Source organism: Embiotoca jacksoni, unplaced genomic scaffold (assembly GCF_022577435.1).
Source record: "Embiotoca jacksoni isolate LCO1_2020_lvr unplaced genomic scaffold, fEmbJac1.0.p SCAF_16, whole genome shotgun sequence".
NCBI classification, from domain to species: domain Eukaryota; kingdom Metazoa; phylum Chordata; class Actinopteri; family Embiotocidae; genus Embiotoca; species Embiotoca jacksoni.
The window spans coordinates 8,924,526-8,940,899 of NW_027185296.1; the positions used below are offsets into that span (position 1 = coordinate 8,924,526).

Here is a 16,374-nt window from a genome sequence, read left to right on the forward strand (position 1 = left end):
TTTAATTTCTGAGATCGGTAACAGTGATAAGATTGTGTTTCTTTTATTTTGTGCGCTTTTTAAGACGTCAATCATCTTTGAAATTTTAAATATTGAGTTTCATCTTTTACTATCTGGACTATTACACAGCAGGTTAGTAGATATCAAAGTGTATTATATGATATTGGAGCAGTCATTTTATTATGAAAAGGTTAAAAACACAGGCAAGACACCGACATTTCAACATCATCTTTTGCTCTCAATAAAATAACAAAAAAACAACTTTACTACATCTTTTAATTAAATTCCATATGTTGTATGAGTTGATTATATTATTGTAACTTCTCTGTGTTTCCCTGATAGTGATGGCTCCCAGACCAGAAGTGGGGACGGATTCCTCCCCCACTCTTGGTATGTCTTTTCCTCTTGGATACTTAAAACCTCTTTAGACTGTTGTTGCTACTTTAGACTGTTGTTGCTACTTTTTTTTCCTCCAACGCTCTCTCCTTCCGGCCCTCCGTTAGATGACAACACTATAGCTAAAGATGAGTCCATCCTGCCGGCTTACTCCACGGTGGACCTGGTGAATGAGGACCCAGATGCAGACGATCCCTGGGATCTCCATGAGCTCAAAGACACTGGGATCAAGTGGTCAGGTGAGACAGCTCGCCTTTCTTAGTGGCCTATGCAGCGCTGATGCCTTCACAAAACCTGACTCTGATTCAGTACTGTGTGTTTTCTTCCTGCAGACCTGGACACAAAAGGAAAGATTATGAGTGTGCTGACCGGTATTGTGAAGTTTGTTCTGCTTCTCGGACTTCTCTACCTGTTTATTTGCTCGCTGGATGTTCTCAGCTCGGCTTTCCAGCTGGTCGGAGGTAAAAACAGAACACGATGAGCCATTCCTCTGTTCCTCTTAATTTACTAGATAATTTCAGGTCCTACGATGGGCTTATGTAATGTGTATGGAGTGTTTTTTGACCTGAGGGTGTGTGTGTGTGTGTGTGTGTGTGTTTGTGTGTGTGTGTGTGTGTGTGTGTGTGTGTGTGTGTGTGTGCAGGCAAAGTTGCTGGTGACATCTTCCAGGACAATGTTGTGTTGTCCAACCCTGTGGCTGGTCTGGTGATCGGTGTGTTAGTCACAGTGCTGGTACAGAGCTCCAGCACCTCCTCCTCCATTGTGGTCAGCATGGTGTCCTCTGGATGTAAGTAGACACACACACACACACACACACACACACATACACACACACATGCAGCCACATGGAAGATGCATGCATTGGTTGGTGGTTGCAACTCTAACCAGTCCCCCTAACGGACATTTTATGGGGTCCAAAGACCAAAAGATACTCAGTTTACTATCATATAAGACAAAGAGAGGAGCTGGAACCAGGAAATGTTTGAAAAAATTCCCGAAACCATTAATCCTTTCGGCCTTTTCAGCAGCCTCCAAGACATCCTGGAGGCTACTGAAAAGGCCTCTCGGTGGCTGTGGATCCAGAGGGGCGATCTGTTGAGCAATGTTTAAGATGTCTGATGATGAAAGACCTGTAAGACCCTATGACCCCGGGTTCATCACTGAAGACGTGTCCAAATAGCACCAGAAAGTGTGTTTTCAGACCTATCAGTCATCTAAATGGCTGCCTTATAGCTGTGGCTCTAGTTTATTATTCATAACTGTAATACATCTTCTGTCCCTCAGTGCTGGATGTCCAGTCTGCAGTGCCCATCATCATGGGAGCCAACATTGGGACATCTGTCACCAACACTATCGTGGCCATGATGCAGGCAGGAGACCGAAATGAGTTCCGCAGGTAAACCAAAGCGTGTCATAATAAACGTGCAGAGAAAAATAATAGGAACTCTGCCAATAGTGTCTGGTACGTGTTCACGTTGTGTGTTCCTGCACCTCCAGGGCGTTCGCAGGCGCCACGGTCCACGACTTCTTCAACTGGCTGTCAGTGCTGATTCTCCTGCCGCTGGAAGTGGCCACAGGCGTCCTGTACAAACTCACCTCCGTCATGATCGACTCGTTCAACATCCAGACGGGAGAGGACGCCCCCGACCTGCTCAACGTCATCACAGACCCCCTCACCAGCTCCATCATCCAGGTAACAACAACGCCATAAAGGAGATGCAACATCAATATGAAGAAGAAATGCCTTTTTTTTTTTTCCTAAATGAAGTGTCTTCTTTCAGCTGGACAAATCTGTCATCACGGGTATTGCCACTGGTGACCCGGAGGCCAGAAACAAGAGTCTGATCAAAGTATGGTGCAAAAAGAAGAGCAACACGGTGAGAAATCAACAAGAGCTGCATCACATGCATAAAATGACGAGTTAGAGCAGTAAACAAACCACTCTTTTCTCTTAATGATGGATAGTGTCCTTCTCACATTGTGACCGCAATGATTCCTTTGTTAGATCATACTTTCTAAAAAAGTGTGCCGTCATCTGTAGCTGCATTATTTACTGTATCGTCTCTTTCTTTTGTATCTAAAGCTGTTTCTTTCTCTCTCTCTCTCAGACTTTCTGGAATGAGACGGTGGAGAGCTGCGCTCCCGGTGCCGTCTGCTGGGAGAACGGAAACCTGACCTGGACCCAGATGAACACGACTTGGACCGATTACCAGGAGAAATGTAAGCGTGCTTCCAATGCCTGTTTTTTAGGGAGGGGGAAGGGTGGGGGGATCATTTACCGAGCATTTAGGATTACCTGATCCACTATGGCTCAGTGAAATATGAGAGAGCCATTTGGCCACAACAAGCTCCTTCATCCAGACCGTCTGATGTCGGGACAATGACTACCTTTGAGATGTTACAGTGACTCAGCTCATACCCACCCCTGACCCGTCTACCTGCTCAATAGGTCCATTCATGGCGTCTCGCTGAAGTACCTGAGTGCCACATGACCGTAAAATGGATCACTTCTTCAAATTATTATGCCCCAAATTAAATCATTAAGTGCTTAGTTTTGTAAATAGAAATACTCTTTAATTTTTTTACTTTATTAAAATCAGAAACTGACCTCGACTGATATACCACCCTCAGCTTGTTTTACAATTACAATGAACCTACAAAATGGTATTTTGTTTTGTTTTAAGCGCCATTTATCATAAACAATCTTACATAATCCAAGTCTACAGTGCCAATCATCTCTTCGACCGTCCATTGCAGGCAAACACCTCTTTGTGAATGTGAAGCTGCCCGACCTGGCCGTGGGCCTCATCCTCCTCGCTCTGTCTCTGCTCATCCTCTGCACCTGCCTCATCCTCATCGTCAAGCTGCTGAACTCCATGCTGAAGGGGCAGGTGGCTGTGGTCATCAAGAAGGTGCTCAACACAGGTACAAAACCCAAACCAAAAAAAACAAATGGGGCGCCTCCTCCTCGTGCTCGGTCCAGCCTGCTTGATAGTCAGCTCACCTGTTTCGGTGGGGACGCTCGATGGGCAAAACAGGTACAGCCTCCCTGTGGCTTGCGGCTCACCTCCAGGTCAAGCATCCCTGCTGTGTGATGGAGAAAGCTCAGGCACAAACACTGTTTTGAGAGAAATCGTTTGCTCAGGTCATGCGGGTGATATGTGTGCAATCACACCGTGCTCACTTCAAAGGGTTTATTGCTCACCCCTTGTGTTTCTGTTTGACTACAGACTTCCCCTTCCCCTTCGCTTGGGTCACTGGATATATTGCGATCGTCGTGGGAGCAGGGATGACCTTCATTGTTCAGAGTAGCTCTGTCTTCACCTCGGCTATAACACCTCTTGTCGGTAAGTCATCATTATCACACTGATTTCACTATTTGATTTAGTTAAAATTTACACCGACACATATCTTGTAAATCTTCATTCACCAGGTATTGGTGTCATCAGCCTTGAGAGAGCATATCCTCTGACTCTGGGGTCAAATATTGGTACAACAACCACTGCTATACTCGCTGCTATGGCTAGCCCCGGAGAAACACTGCCCAACTCCCTCCAGGTAAGATGCTGCTTACAGCCATGCTGGCACCTTAGACTGAAATATCTCTACAACTACTGCACAGACTGAGGTGAACTTTGCTACGGACCATCATGGTCCCCAGAGGATGAATCGCTTTAGATATTGATGATATGTCCTCTATCACTATTATTAGGTTGACATTTTGGGTTTTTAATGCAACATATCAACGACTACAGTATTTTGAATGTATTACCTTGAATTTTTGTACAGACAATCACATTATCCAGAGGATGAATCCTTTAGATTTAATTATATTCCATCAAGCTCTCCTATGAGGTGGACATATTGGAGTTTTATCTCAACATCAGCTACAACAATACTTTGATGGATTGTTGTGAATTTTTACACCAACATTCATGGTCCCCACAGGATCTATCCTTTGGACTGTGGTGATATTTTATCTTGCACCACTATGAGGTTGACGGTTTTGGTTTTTAGTGCAATATATCAACTAATCTGTTGGTTTGTCATGAATTTTTACACAAACATTCATGGTCCCCAGAGGATGCATTGTAATAATGTCTATCCCAATAGAGATACATTCATCCAAATCAAAAATCAAAATATCACTTCAGTGCCAGACAGGAGAATAATCTTAACATAAACCTGTTGTTCAAAACGATACCTTTGATTGCTTGTTATACTCTCCACATTATTATGTAACAATCTATCGCAACCATCAGGTGAAATCTCGTTATTACAGTACTTTTGTTTATGACCAAATACCTGCAAAATTAGTGACATTCCCAGTCTCAGTTGTATGTCGTGTTCACTGCAAAATAGCAAATATGTCCGACACGTTAAATGACAACAGTTAACGTGGTAAGGCATCAACATGAGAGCATGTTAGCTTTTAGCCCCTAAGAGGCTCTGAGAGCGCTGCTGGCTTTGCTAAACACTGTTGTTGTTTTCCCACAATTTCTTTCATATTTAACAGTAATAGCGTCATTTGAATGTGATATTTTTTGTGTTTTTTTCCTCTAGATTGCACTTTGCCATTTCTTCTTCAACATCATGGGCATCCTACTGTGGTACCCAATCCCCTTCACGCGGGTGCCCATCAGGTTGGCCAGAGGTCTGGGGAACCGAACGGCCAAATACCGCTGGTTTGCTGCCTTCTACCTCTTCCTCTGCTTCTTGGTTCTCCCTCTGTCGATATTAGGCCTTTCGTTGGCTGGCTGGCAGGTCCTGGTCGGTGTCGGTGTTCCCATCGTTGCGTTGGCTATCTTTGTGATCATTGTCAACATGATGCAGTCTCGCTGTCCGCGCTACCTGCCCAAGGTCCTCCGCAACTGGAACTTTTTGCCCCGGCCGCTGCGCTCCATGGCGCCGTGGGACACAGTGGTGACCGCGTCGTTGGGCTTCTGCGGCAGATATTGCTGCTGCTTCTGTAAATGCTGCAGTTGCTGCCAAAAACAAAATGAGGATGAAAAGATCACAAGGAACAGCAGGAAGAGTCTGGAGATGTACGACAACCCGGCCATGTCCAACGATGAAGATACCAAGGTTGTCAAATCAACACATCTTTAATATTATTATTATTATTAAGTTAAATTTGTATCTATAAGCAATTCTAAATACAATAATGTATTTGTAATACACTGGTTCATCACTTTTCAGGCTGTGGTATGATTTTGATTCCTCTTTATGATACACTAAGCACTGTAGTAAACACTGTCGATCACCACTATCAGGAGAATATGAACACCAGTGTTGCACATATTATGAACTTACTGTTGCCCAGCATATGATGTTTTCAATTTATTGTTCTGACTCACTGTCTGCTATGACTTAACTATGGGTGGATCCAAATGTCATGACTTATTTTTATATCATATATCATATGTTGGAGGCGCCTTCGGTTTTATTTTCAAATTTGAACATTTCATCTTCAAATGTGTGATGTAGCACTTAAAATGTCATTAACATATGTTATGTTATTCTTCAGTATTTAAGACTATAAAATATTTGTAAATAAAAAAATTGCTATTTTCAAAATGGCAGTCTTGTCCTTTTTTCATTGGACGCAACAGCAAGGCCACTGACTGACTGAGTGATAAAGTTACATCACAAATGCCACAAATTCCTGTATACATTTCAAATTAAAAGTAATAATTTTAAATTAAAACCCCTCTAGTGTTTCATAACACAAGCCAGCCTATATTTTGACCCAGTCTTGTTATCTATCTAGTTCCATCATATATGTTGATAACTCAACATATAACTCAGTTATTCATAGTTTCTGATATGTTACGCTGATATGTAAATTCAAGTGCCACATAATTCTTTACTTTACTTTGAAATTTTATTTAACCTATCTTATTTACCTGTCTTTAGTGTTAATTGTATTTTTCTCACTTTTTATGACTTGTTTTTCTCTAATCTTTTGGATTTTGAATTGTTACGAACTACTACATAAGGCCTATGTACTTGGTAATAAATCCATTTTAATAAGTTTATCTGATATTCAGCTCAGCTATTGCAGATTATGGATGTGTTTCACATGATAGATCAGAAGATTCACTTTAGTTGTGTTAAAAAAAAAATAGCTTTCTGTAGCAAACAGATTCCAGCTTTCATATCCAATTTGCCTTTGAACAGCAAGGGATTTCAGATTGAAACACAAAAGAAAGTTTCACTACAAAACAATTATAGTAACATAATCAAACTGTTGACCGGAACTTAAATGCCGTTTGTAGTATGTAGGGGTGAGATAACAATCACACAGTATGAGCTGAAAACAGTCAGTAAGGCTCCTGCATATATTGTAGTCCTCTGACCTCGAGAACCCAATCAAAGTATGTTCTCCTCCTCCCACACCAGCAGCCACATTGCTGCGCCTGAACGCTGCTCCTCCTGTGTTTATGAGGTTAAGGAGCACGAGTGGACCTCAAGTACAGGACATCTAGATTAAAATGGAGACTTTAGCCATGTGTTTTATTGTTGTATTTATTATTTAGTGATTAATAATAATCACTAGGTGTAACTTGTTGATGCAGTGGACAATGATGGCACGTTACATTAATAATTTCAGAAGTACTGTAGCATTAATATAATCATAGAAACAACACACATCCAATATTTATGTGATAGTCACCCAACTGTCAGTGCCTTGTGTTTTTGTCATATTATAGTTAAACAGTGTGACAATGTAGTGACTGCATTTGTTACATAAAACCGATAATTAGGTCCAGATATTTCATCATATTTCGTCAACAACAAGTGCTTCACTGCTGTACGAGCGCCATTTGAAATCCCGCTGAAAGCAGAGTAATGAACACGGGAAGTTAGAATCCATGTGCCATCCAGCTGGTTGAGAAGTAGTCTGTCTGTTATCAGAGTTAGATTCTCGAGTTCAGGTAAAGTGTAACCCATTTTTATCTTCAGTTCTCTGGAAATCTGACATATTTCTGCCAAAGACACGTATCAAGTACTTGCACAACTCAAAGGTAAAGTTGGAGAGCACTGCAAGAATAGAAGTAAATACAGTAAATATCAATATTGAGAGATGTTTTAGAGGAAGATAGCAGTTACAAAAGCTGCAGACACTTTTAAAGTTTTATTCCATTTTATTTTTTCATTATTAATAAGAACCAAACCAAGCCCACTGGTTTCACCATCAATCATAGTCCCTCACCCACAAACCTTCATCCACGAAAACTGTCAGCAGTCTTGGTGTGTGGCGTTTTTTTTGAAACACTACATTTTGCAATAAAATGGTTCAGGGTTGTTGCCAGAGAAACATTATGAGTAGCATACTGTCACTGTTTCATGGAGCTAACATGGCTATCTACGTTGTATTCCCACAGTGCATTACAATACATGTAACTAGCATTAAGATGGACATATTATATTTACTTGTTTAACTTACTACCTTATGGATTGAGTTATGGTTAAATAAGAGAATATGAAAATACTCATGGTAAAAACAATAATAATTTTGAATAAGAAATTCACTAACCTAAAATAAAATCCACAGGGAGTTCTCCGTCAGTTGAAACATTTCTCTCATGGCCTTCAGGTAACTTGTTCCCACAACAGTACCACTGTTAGATAGATAGATAGATAGATAGATAGATAGATAGATAGATAGATAGATAGATAGATAGATAGATAGATAGATAGATAGATAGATAGATAGATAGATAGATAGATAGATAGATAGATAGATAGATAGATAGATAGATAGATAGATAGATAGATAGATAGATAGATAGATAGATAGATAGATAGACAGATAGACAGATAGATAGATAGATAGATACTTTATTAATCCCACAAGGGGGAATTTTTTTCACTACACTAGCATTTATAGATACAAGGTAAAGCAATAAAAATAACAGTAAAAAATATTAAATATAAAAATGTAAAAATGCACAATATATGCAATAAAAATATAAACATATTACATTAAACTAACAAAACAATAGTGCAAACATTTAAACAAACAAACAACCAACAGTGCAATGGTGTTATTGTTGTGAGATTGATTTGGCCAGAGGCGATTTATTGTATAGTCTTATTGCAATTCAATTCAATTCAATTCAATTCAATTCAATTCAATTCAATTCAATTCAATTCAATTCAATTCAATTCAATTCAATTCAATTCAATTCAATTCAATTCAATTCAATTCAATTCAATTCAATTCAATTCAATTTTATTTATGTAGCGCCAAATCACAACACAGGTTATTTCATGGCACTGAACACATTGAAAGTCCTTACAGCAGAATTTTACAATATTATACAGAGAAACCCAACCATTCAACAATTCCCACATAAGCTATGAGGGAAAAAAAACTCCTCTTTAAGGGAGAAAAACCTCCGACAGAGGGAAGGAAAAACTCCCTCTTAACAGGAAGAAACCTCCGACAGAACCAGGCTCAGGGGTGGGCGGCCATCTGCCTCGACCGGTTGGGGTGAGAGGAGAGCATAGAGAGAAAAGGACAGCATAGAGATACAAGAGAAGAACTGTTGGTGGAGACGATGATCGCAGAGCAGAGACATGCAGCTCCATGACGGGACATCTGCAAAAGAAAGAACAGAAACTACGCGAGTGAGGGAACTGAATGGAGACAACAGATAATAAGCAAAAACTATGGGGGAGAAAAAGATGGTGAGGTATGAGTCAGTTAAAGAGTAGGAGGGAAGAAAAGAAGTTCAGCCTGTAACGAGGTCCCCCAGCAGCCTCGGCCTATAACAGCATAACTAAGGGTTGGTTCAGGTCTACCTGAGCCAGCCCTAACTATAGGCTTTATCAAAAAGGAATGTTTTGAGTCTAATCTTAAAGCTAGAGAGGGTTTCTGAACCTTGAACACAAACTGGGAGCTGGTTGGTTCAACAGGAGAGGAGCCTGAAAACTGAAGGCTCTGCCTTCCATTCTACTTCTGTAAACTCTAGGAACCACAAGCAGACCAGCGTACTGAGAGCGAAGTGCTCTGCTAGGATTATATGGTTCTAAACTAAAGCTAAAACTGGAGAAATATCATCTCTCTTGTTAAATCCCGTCAAAGCTCTTGCTGCAGCATTTTGGATCAGGTGTAGGGTTTTTAATGAGTAATTTGGACATCCTAACAGCAAGGAATTACAATAATCTAGCCTAGAAGTAACAAACGCATTAATTAGTTTTTCTGCATCACGCTGTGGAAAGATTTTCCTGATTTTATTAATATTAGGTAGATGAAAGAAGGCAGTCCTGGAGACTTGCTTTATATGGTGGCTAAAGGACAAATCCTCATCAAAGATGACTCCAAGGTTCCTCACAGTTTTGCTGGAGGCCAAGACAACGTCATCTAGAGTAACTAAGTGATTACAGAAAGAGTTTCTGAAGTGTTTAGGACCAAGTACAATAACTTCCGTTTTGTCTGAATTTAGAAGCAGGAAGTTTATGATCATCCAGGCCTTTATGTCTTTTAGACGGGCTTCAAGTTTTACTAACTGATTAGTTTCATCTGGTTTTATAGAAAGATATAGCTGAGTGTCATCTGCATAACAATGGAAGTTGACGCAGTGCTTCCTGATGACATCTCCTAATGGAAGCATGTACAAAGTAAAAAGTATTGGGCCTAACACTGAGCCTTGTGGAACTCCATAACTAACTCTTGTTTGTCTGGAAGACTCATTGTTGACATGGACAAACTGGAATCTATCTGATAAGTAGGATTTGAACCAGTCTAATGCAGTTCCTTTAATCCTCGTAACGTCTTCTAATCTCTGTAATAAGATCGTATGATCAATCAAAAGCAGCACTGAGGTCCAGAAGAACAAGTACAGAGACGAGTCCATTATCTGAGGCTATTAAAAGGTCATTAGTAACTTTCACCAGTGCTGTCTCTGTGCTATGATGAACTTGAAAGCATGACTGAAAATCTTCAAACAGATCATTCCTTTGTAAATAATCAAAAAGTTGATTTGAAACAACTTTTTCAAGGATTTTAGAAATAAACGTCGGGTTGGAAAATGGTCTGTAGTTTCCTAAAACAGCTGATCAAGAGTCTGCTTTTTAAGAAAAGGTTTAATTACAGCCACTTTAAAAGCCTGCGGTACATAGCCGGTTACAATAGATAGGTTGATCTGATCTAATATGGAAGTACTAATTAAAGGGAAGACTTCCTTGACGAGTTTAGTTGGGATGGGATCTAACAGACAGCTCGAGGATCCAGATGAAGAAATAATTCTAGTTAACTCAGAGAGCTCAACAGGAGAGAAATTTCAGTGGAACGCCATTTCCTTTCCATCTTTCTAGTCGCCTGCTGAGCAGAGCATACTGTAGTTCTGAGTTGTATCACGGAGACAACTTCCTCTGGTTCATTACTCTGTTCTTCGGAGGGGCGACATCATCTAGAGTTGTAGCAGAGATGCTGCAGTGTTTTCTACCAGATGATCCACTTGTGTGGGACTAAGATCAACGTAGATGTCTTCCGCTGCTTTAACACACGGCATCGAAAAGGATAAACATGTAACTGCTTCCTTAAACTTGGCCACGGCATCATCTGACAGACATCTACTGCAGTGGGATTTATTCCCACATGCTGTGTAGTCCATTATTGTAACTTCAAATGTTAATAAGAAGTGGTCCGACAAAACAGGGTTTTGAGGAAATACAATTCAATTTTCAGTTTCCATGCCATATGACAGAACCAGATAGAGGATGTGGTTACCACGGTGACGGGGTTTATTTACATTCTGAGAAAAGCCTATAAAATCTAATAATGAGCTAAAAGTAGAACTGAGGCTGTCGTTGTCCACGTCAACATGAATGTTAAAGTCTCCCACTATCATCACTTTATCTGAAGTCAGCACTAAATCTGATAAAAAGTCAGAGAATTCAGTTAGAAACTCCGAATAAGGACCAGGTGGGCGATAAATAACAACAAATACAATCAGTTTCTATGCTTTCCAGTTTGGGTGTGAAAGACAAAGAGTCAGACTCTTGAAGGAATTACAACTAAATTGCAGTGGGAATAAACTGGGTTACCAACATTCAAGGTCAATCATCATGTTATATACTAATTTAAAACTTGGCAGCTCAAGAGATCAACTCAGGACAATAAACTGTTCTTATCTCTCCAACTCTATCAGATCACATCTATTTAAATTCTACTAAAAGCATTTATGCGTTATCTAACTCGACTGATGTTATACGGCAGATTTATTTTCAATCAGATTTCCATAAATTGAGGTCAACTTCTACTATTAAATATTTGTTCCAGGCAACAACTGGTTAGTTGTTGTTGTTGGGTTTTAAACTTGACAACAAAGTGGACAATGAGCACAACTATAAATGCACTTCAGATCAAAATGTGTGATGTGAATTTGAACCAACAACCACAAATTGTTGCAAACTGCAACATTAGCAGTCATTTACAGGTGTGTGTGTGTGTGTGTGTGTGTGTGTGTGTGTGTGTGTGTGTGTGTGTGTGTGTGTGTGTGTGTGTGTGTGTGTGTGTGTGTGTGTGTGGCTGCATGGAAGAATAATATATATCTAATATTCACTTTAAAAAAAAAAATTCTGTTTTAGTTTCTACCAATTCCTGGGAGAAATTCTGTCTGAGAGGTAGTGTACGGTGTGTTTGTACAGCTTTTTTGCTCTGCCAGTTGTAACTGGAAAATGTTGTCAGTAAGAGCTGTGATAGTGAATCAAAACAATGTGCTGAAAGATGCTAAAACAATCTGTAGATGATTATATCGTTCCAAAAAGGTTTGTAGATGATAAGGTGTTCATTATCTGAGTTTGTTACTATGACCAACCACTTACATATTACAAATTGTTATCTGTGTGACTACTGAAAGAAAAATGTTGATTAGAGCAGCTTTAACCTTTCAACAATGTGTGTACATATGTTGTAGCAGTTCTTTTGTTGAGGACATTTGCGATTATAGACTGTTCTTTCTTTTTCTTTTACTAATGGCTCCATTTACTGCTGCCTTTTTCTCATAAATGATTGCTACAATTGGATACACTCTACAAGTCATTAACAGTGCTGCTTATGCATACCGAAGAACAATAAACAATATACATAGCCTCCTATGAACTGGTATATGAATATGACAAAGTTGTAACTTTTTCCATTTGTTTGAATGGAAAAAGTTACAGCTACAAATCAAATAAGAGAATCAATGATGAACAAGCTCGCCCAAATCGAGCAACATTATCAAGTATCATGTTCAGCATCAGCAGACGTGTCCAAAGGATGAATGGACTTAGTACACTTCTGTTTTGGTTTCATATGAACCCACCGGTTGAAGTGTCCTAAAGTTATCACAGTATAACAACATGAACAGCCACATTACCACCAGTCTGCTAGAAACGGAGCTAATCTAATTATTAACAGCTGTACTGATCGTTTTACACCAGTAGAGGCGAATATGTAATGACTATCTGCGGAGAGGTGAAGGTTCACAGCAGATAACCAGCTAGTGAGCTTCAACATTGACCTTGGCTGGACACAGAGGGTTTTTTACTGTCAAGGTTTGGCCACTGAAATGTAAAGTCTGTGTGTACAACTCATGATTGGCTCTAACTGCAGTGCTTGGTGATTTTCAGGCAGACATGTAGGTCACCACCTCACCATTTAGGTTAAGTGGTACGATTGTTATGCATGATGGGTCACTGCTAGACTTACTGGGTCACTTCACCTTCTTTTTCGGCTGTGAAATATTAAAACGTCGTGTGAAAAATATATATTATCCAGCAAAACCAAAGGATATCAAAGATTGAAAGGATGAAAGTGTTCATTATCTTTTAGTAAAAAAGGATTCAAGCACTATATATTGCCAAAATATGCCACAGATATGTACAATATATAATAATATATAAAATAATAATACAATTAGGAACAAATTCATATAATACAACCAACACATTTTCCATTCGTTACAGTCAATTGTTCACATTTGTTGCCGACCCACTGTGCCCTGATGAAAACTGATATTACAAAGCTGCAATAAGCACTATTTTTCATATCAGTTCATATCATCCAGCACAGACTACACAATATTATTCAGGCATCCAATTATCCCATGTAACATAAAACATTGCTTGTAGTGCAGATCTGACTGAGATCAAACAATTCTCCAGCTCAGTGCAGTTTCATCTGCTTTCACTTCATATTGATCAGATTAGGTCCTTCCCCTCCCTCGTGGTCAAAATTAAAGCTTTGGAAATTTGTATCGTAACAATGCAGAAAAATTACATTCTTAATACATTTTCTTTGACACTGCGGCCTGTTTCATTACATTTTGTTTGGGGACTGTATGGGTTTCTCTCCTACCCACCAACCAAAATCTTTCAAAAAGGTATTGCATTAGTTTATTCTGTCTGTTTTACAGAAAATTATAAAGTAATATTTTAATGATATATAAAATAGTATTTTAATAAAATACATGTTATTTATAGAGCACATTTAAACCCAACAACAGTCGATCAGTGCTGCAAAGCAAGAAGCAAACCAACAATAAAGAAAGAAATTCAAGCAGGATTTAACAGAACAACACACAAGAAAAACAAAGCTAAAAATAATTCAATCAAATTGAGTTTAGTCTCATCCGGAAATGCAAGAGAAAGTAAATTTGTTTTTCATGGAGATTTGAATACTGTGTAGTTGACAATGTAATCTGGAATGAGAGGCCCTTCCAAAGTGTTGGAGGTATCACTAAGAAAACCCAGTCGGCCCTAATCTGGATTTAGGAACCTCTAAAAGCTGCTGATCTAGAGACCTAATGAGGCGCACAGCCAAATTATATTAAGTTAGTAGGTCTTAAGGTGTGATTAGGTAACAAAGCTTATAAGTGTATTTGAATACAAGGCTAAAAATCAAGGTTTCATCTTTTTCTGGTTGAAAGGGACGAGGTTGTAGCACCTCCCCACTGAGTCTGATCAGAGGTGTGATCTGCTGCACTCGTAGCCACGCCCCAATGGTGATGTCACAGGGAACCTGGAGTACACTGACTTTTACAAGGAGAAAAGTTAAACGACTGGACTATGAACACCTCTTCCCGAAGAATACTGATTTATAAAGTAAATCTCTAACAATAATAACGACATGTACACTGCAGTGGTACATACTGGTTCCAGGAAACACTGCTTGACTCTGAGAAGAGTTGCTGGCTTGTTGCCCCCCCTGCCCCTCTCTCTCTCACACACACACACACACACACACACACACACACACACACACACACACACACACTCTCATAGCAGAGTAAGTAACTACTGTCCACACCACCAGTAATTGCAGTGACAACATTACAGTTTGAATTCCGTGTGAAAAAACCTCCCTCTCGTATAAATTACTGCGACAAAGTGTAGCTTACTTTCTGCAATGTGGGTGGTGACATGTTTTCCCCTCGAGGCTGCCCGACAACTCTGATGCTCAGATGCACTCAGTCTGAGCACAGTACACCCGGACTGTGTGTGCTGGGAACATTCAGTACTTTTTATTAGCTGATGACATTTTTAGGCTAAGTGCTTCTCTGACCTTGAGTCAGTCAGGGCTGTGGGCATGTATCATTTTAAATTGTTGAAACTTTGTAAAAAAAAAAAAAAAAATAGCTTGTTCTTCAGGGCACCAGAAACCCTGATAACACTCGTGACTTATTTCACATTCTGCTATCGCTCATTCACTCAAGTGTTACATTCACATACGCTCGAAATGATCTGAGTGTCCAGCAGCCGCTGACCACCAAAGGCCCTCTGGTCATCCAAGGCTAAGGGCCAAATGGACAAGTTTCCTGGAGAGCGGGTCCCATGAGTGTTTGTCCTCAAGTATGCGTTTGTAAAAAGTACAGTCAGCAATGTTCAGTTTAGCAAAATAAAAAAAAAAAGGTCCACAGCAACATTACGACCTCTCACCAGCACCCTACCGGGCCTAAATACTATTCTTGGTTCTGTAGTATTTATGTAATAATACTGACGCACACATGTAGGAAAAAAAAAAAAAAAAGAGGATATTCTGATCCCAAGGATGAATGGCATTGAATTCTGTTAAAAAAAAAAATGTCACATTGGTTTATGAATATCAGCCGTTATAAGGGCTTTGTTGGCGGATAGAATTCATTGCTTTGGTTAAAATGGATTTTCAGATTCCAAAGCTCAAGAAACTATTGAAATATGGAAGTAAAAGCAATTTGTCAGGACAAATAAGAAATGATGAATGAAGATGCAAATTAAAGCATCAAATATAATCTATTTCATCAGTAATCATTGTTGTGATGAAGCCAAAATTCATACATAGTTATGATCAAAAGAAGCCTGCAGGAGGACGTGGTGTTAACTTGTAATCATTCAAATCGACCGGCCTCATTGTGAGGAATAAATCTCACGTTGAGGGAAAGCAATGTTATGACCGTGATTCAGCATCCACTTGTTAGCTATATTTCTGATTTTATATTTCCTTTTATTGCCGCAGATGTTTCTAAAGTCCAGCTGAGGTTGCATTGGCATAGGTTGTAGTTTTAGACATTCTTGAATTGAATATGCCAGAATATGCATGCCATCCTTTGATCTGTTATATCTCAGGGACCCTGTGCATGGCTTTCACCATGTTTCTGTGGGACCTGAGGTATCTCTAGTTATGAAATATTATTAATGCAGACATTTTGCACATACCATGGGCTCGTTGTAAGCCACAGGACTTTGAAACATCTACGGTACAAATCAAATATTAGGTTGTTCTGAACAAGAATGCCCACTGGTGAAAGTTTGTATTTTCCATAATAATCAGATATTGAAGAGGGTTCAGTGAAAGTTTAATTCAACTGGAAATGGATGATCAGTGAGAGAGCTGTAAATCTGCTGGTCAAAGTGTCTATTAGCTTCAAACCGCATGTGACAAATCAAGGTCTCATCAATCAGTGTTATCAACATTAAACAATCAGAGGAAATCACTTTTGATTA

The 16,374-nt window shown here is 39.5% G+C and overlaps 1 protein-coding gene across 1 annotated transcript; it reads left to right on the forward strand.

The window, feature by feature from the left end:
- The first annotated feature begins 344 nt into the window (after positions 1–344).
- Positions 345–5,505, forward strand: LOC138198514 (sodium-dependent phosphate transport protein 2B-like). The gene is made up of 12 exons (XM_069149955.1): positions 345–390; positions 504–635; positions 729–857; positions 1,040–1,183; positions 1,681–1,792; positions 1,894–2,089; positions 2,178–2,273; positions 2,505–2,616; positions 3,154–3,321; positions 3,627–3,743; positions 3,830–3,954; positions 4,960–5,505. Exons 1-12 carry the CDS (start codon positions 345–347, stop codon positions 5,503–5,505), a joined length of 1,923 nt encoding a protein of 640 aa, XP_069006056.1.
- Positions 5,506–16,374: the final 10,869 nt, after the last annotated feature.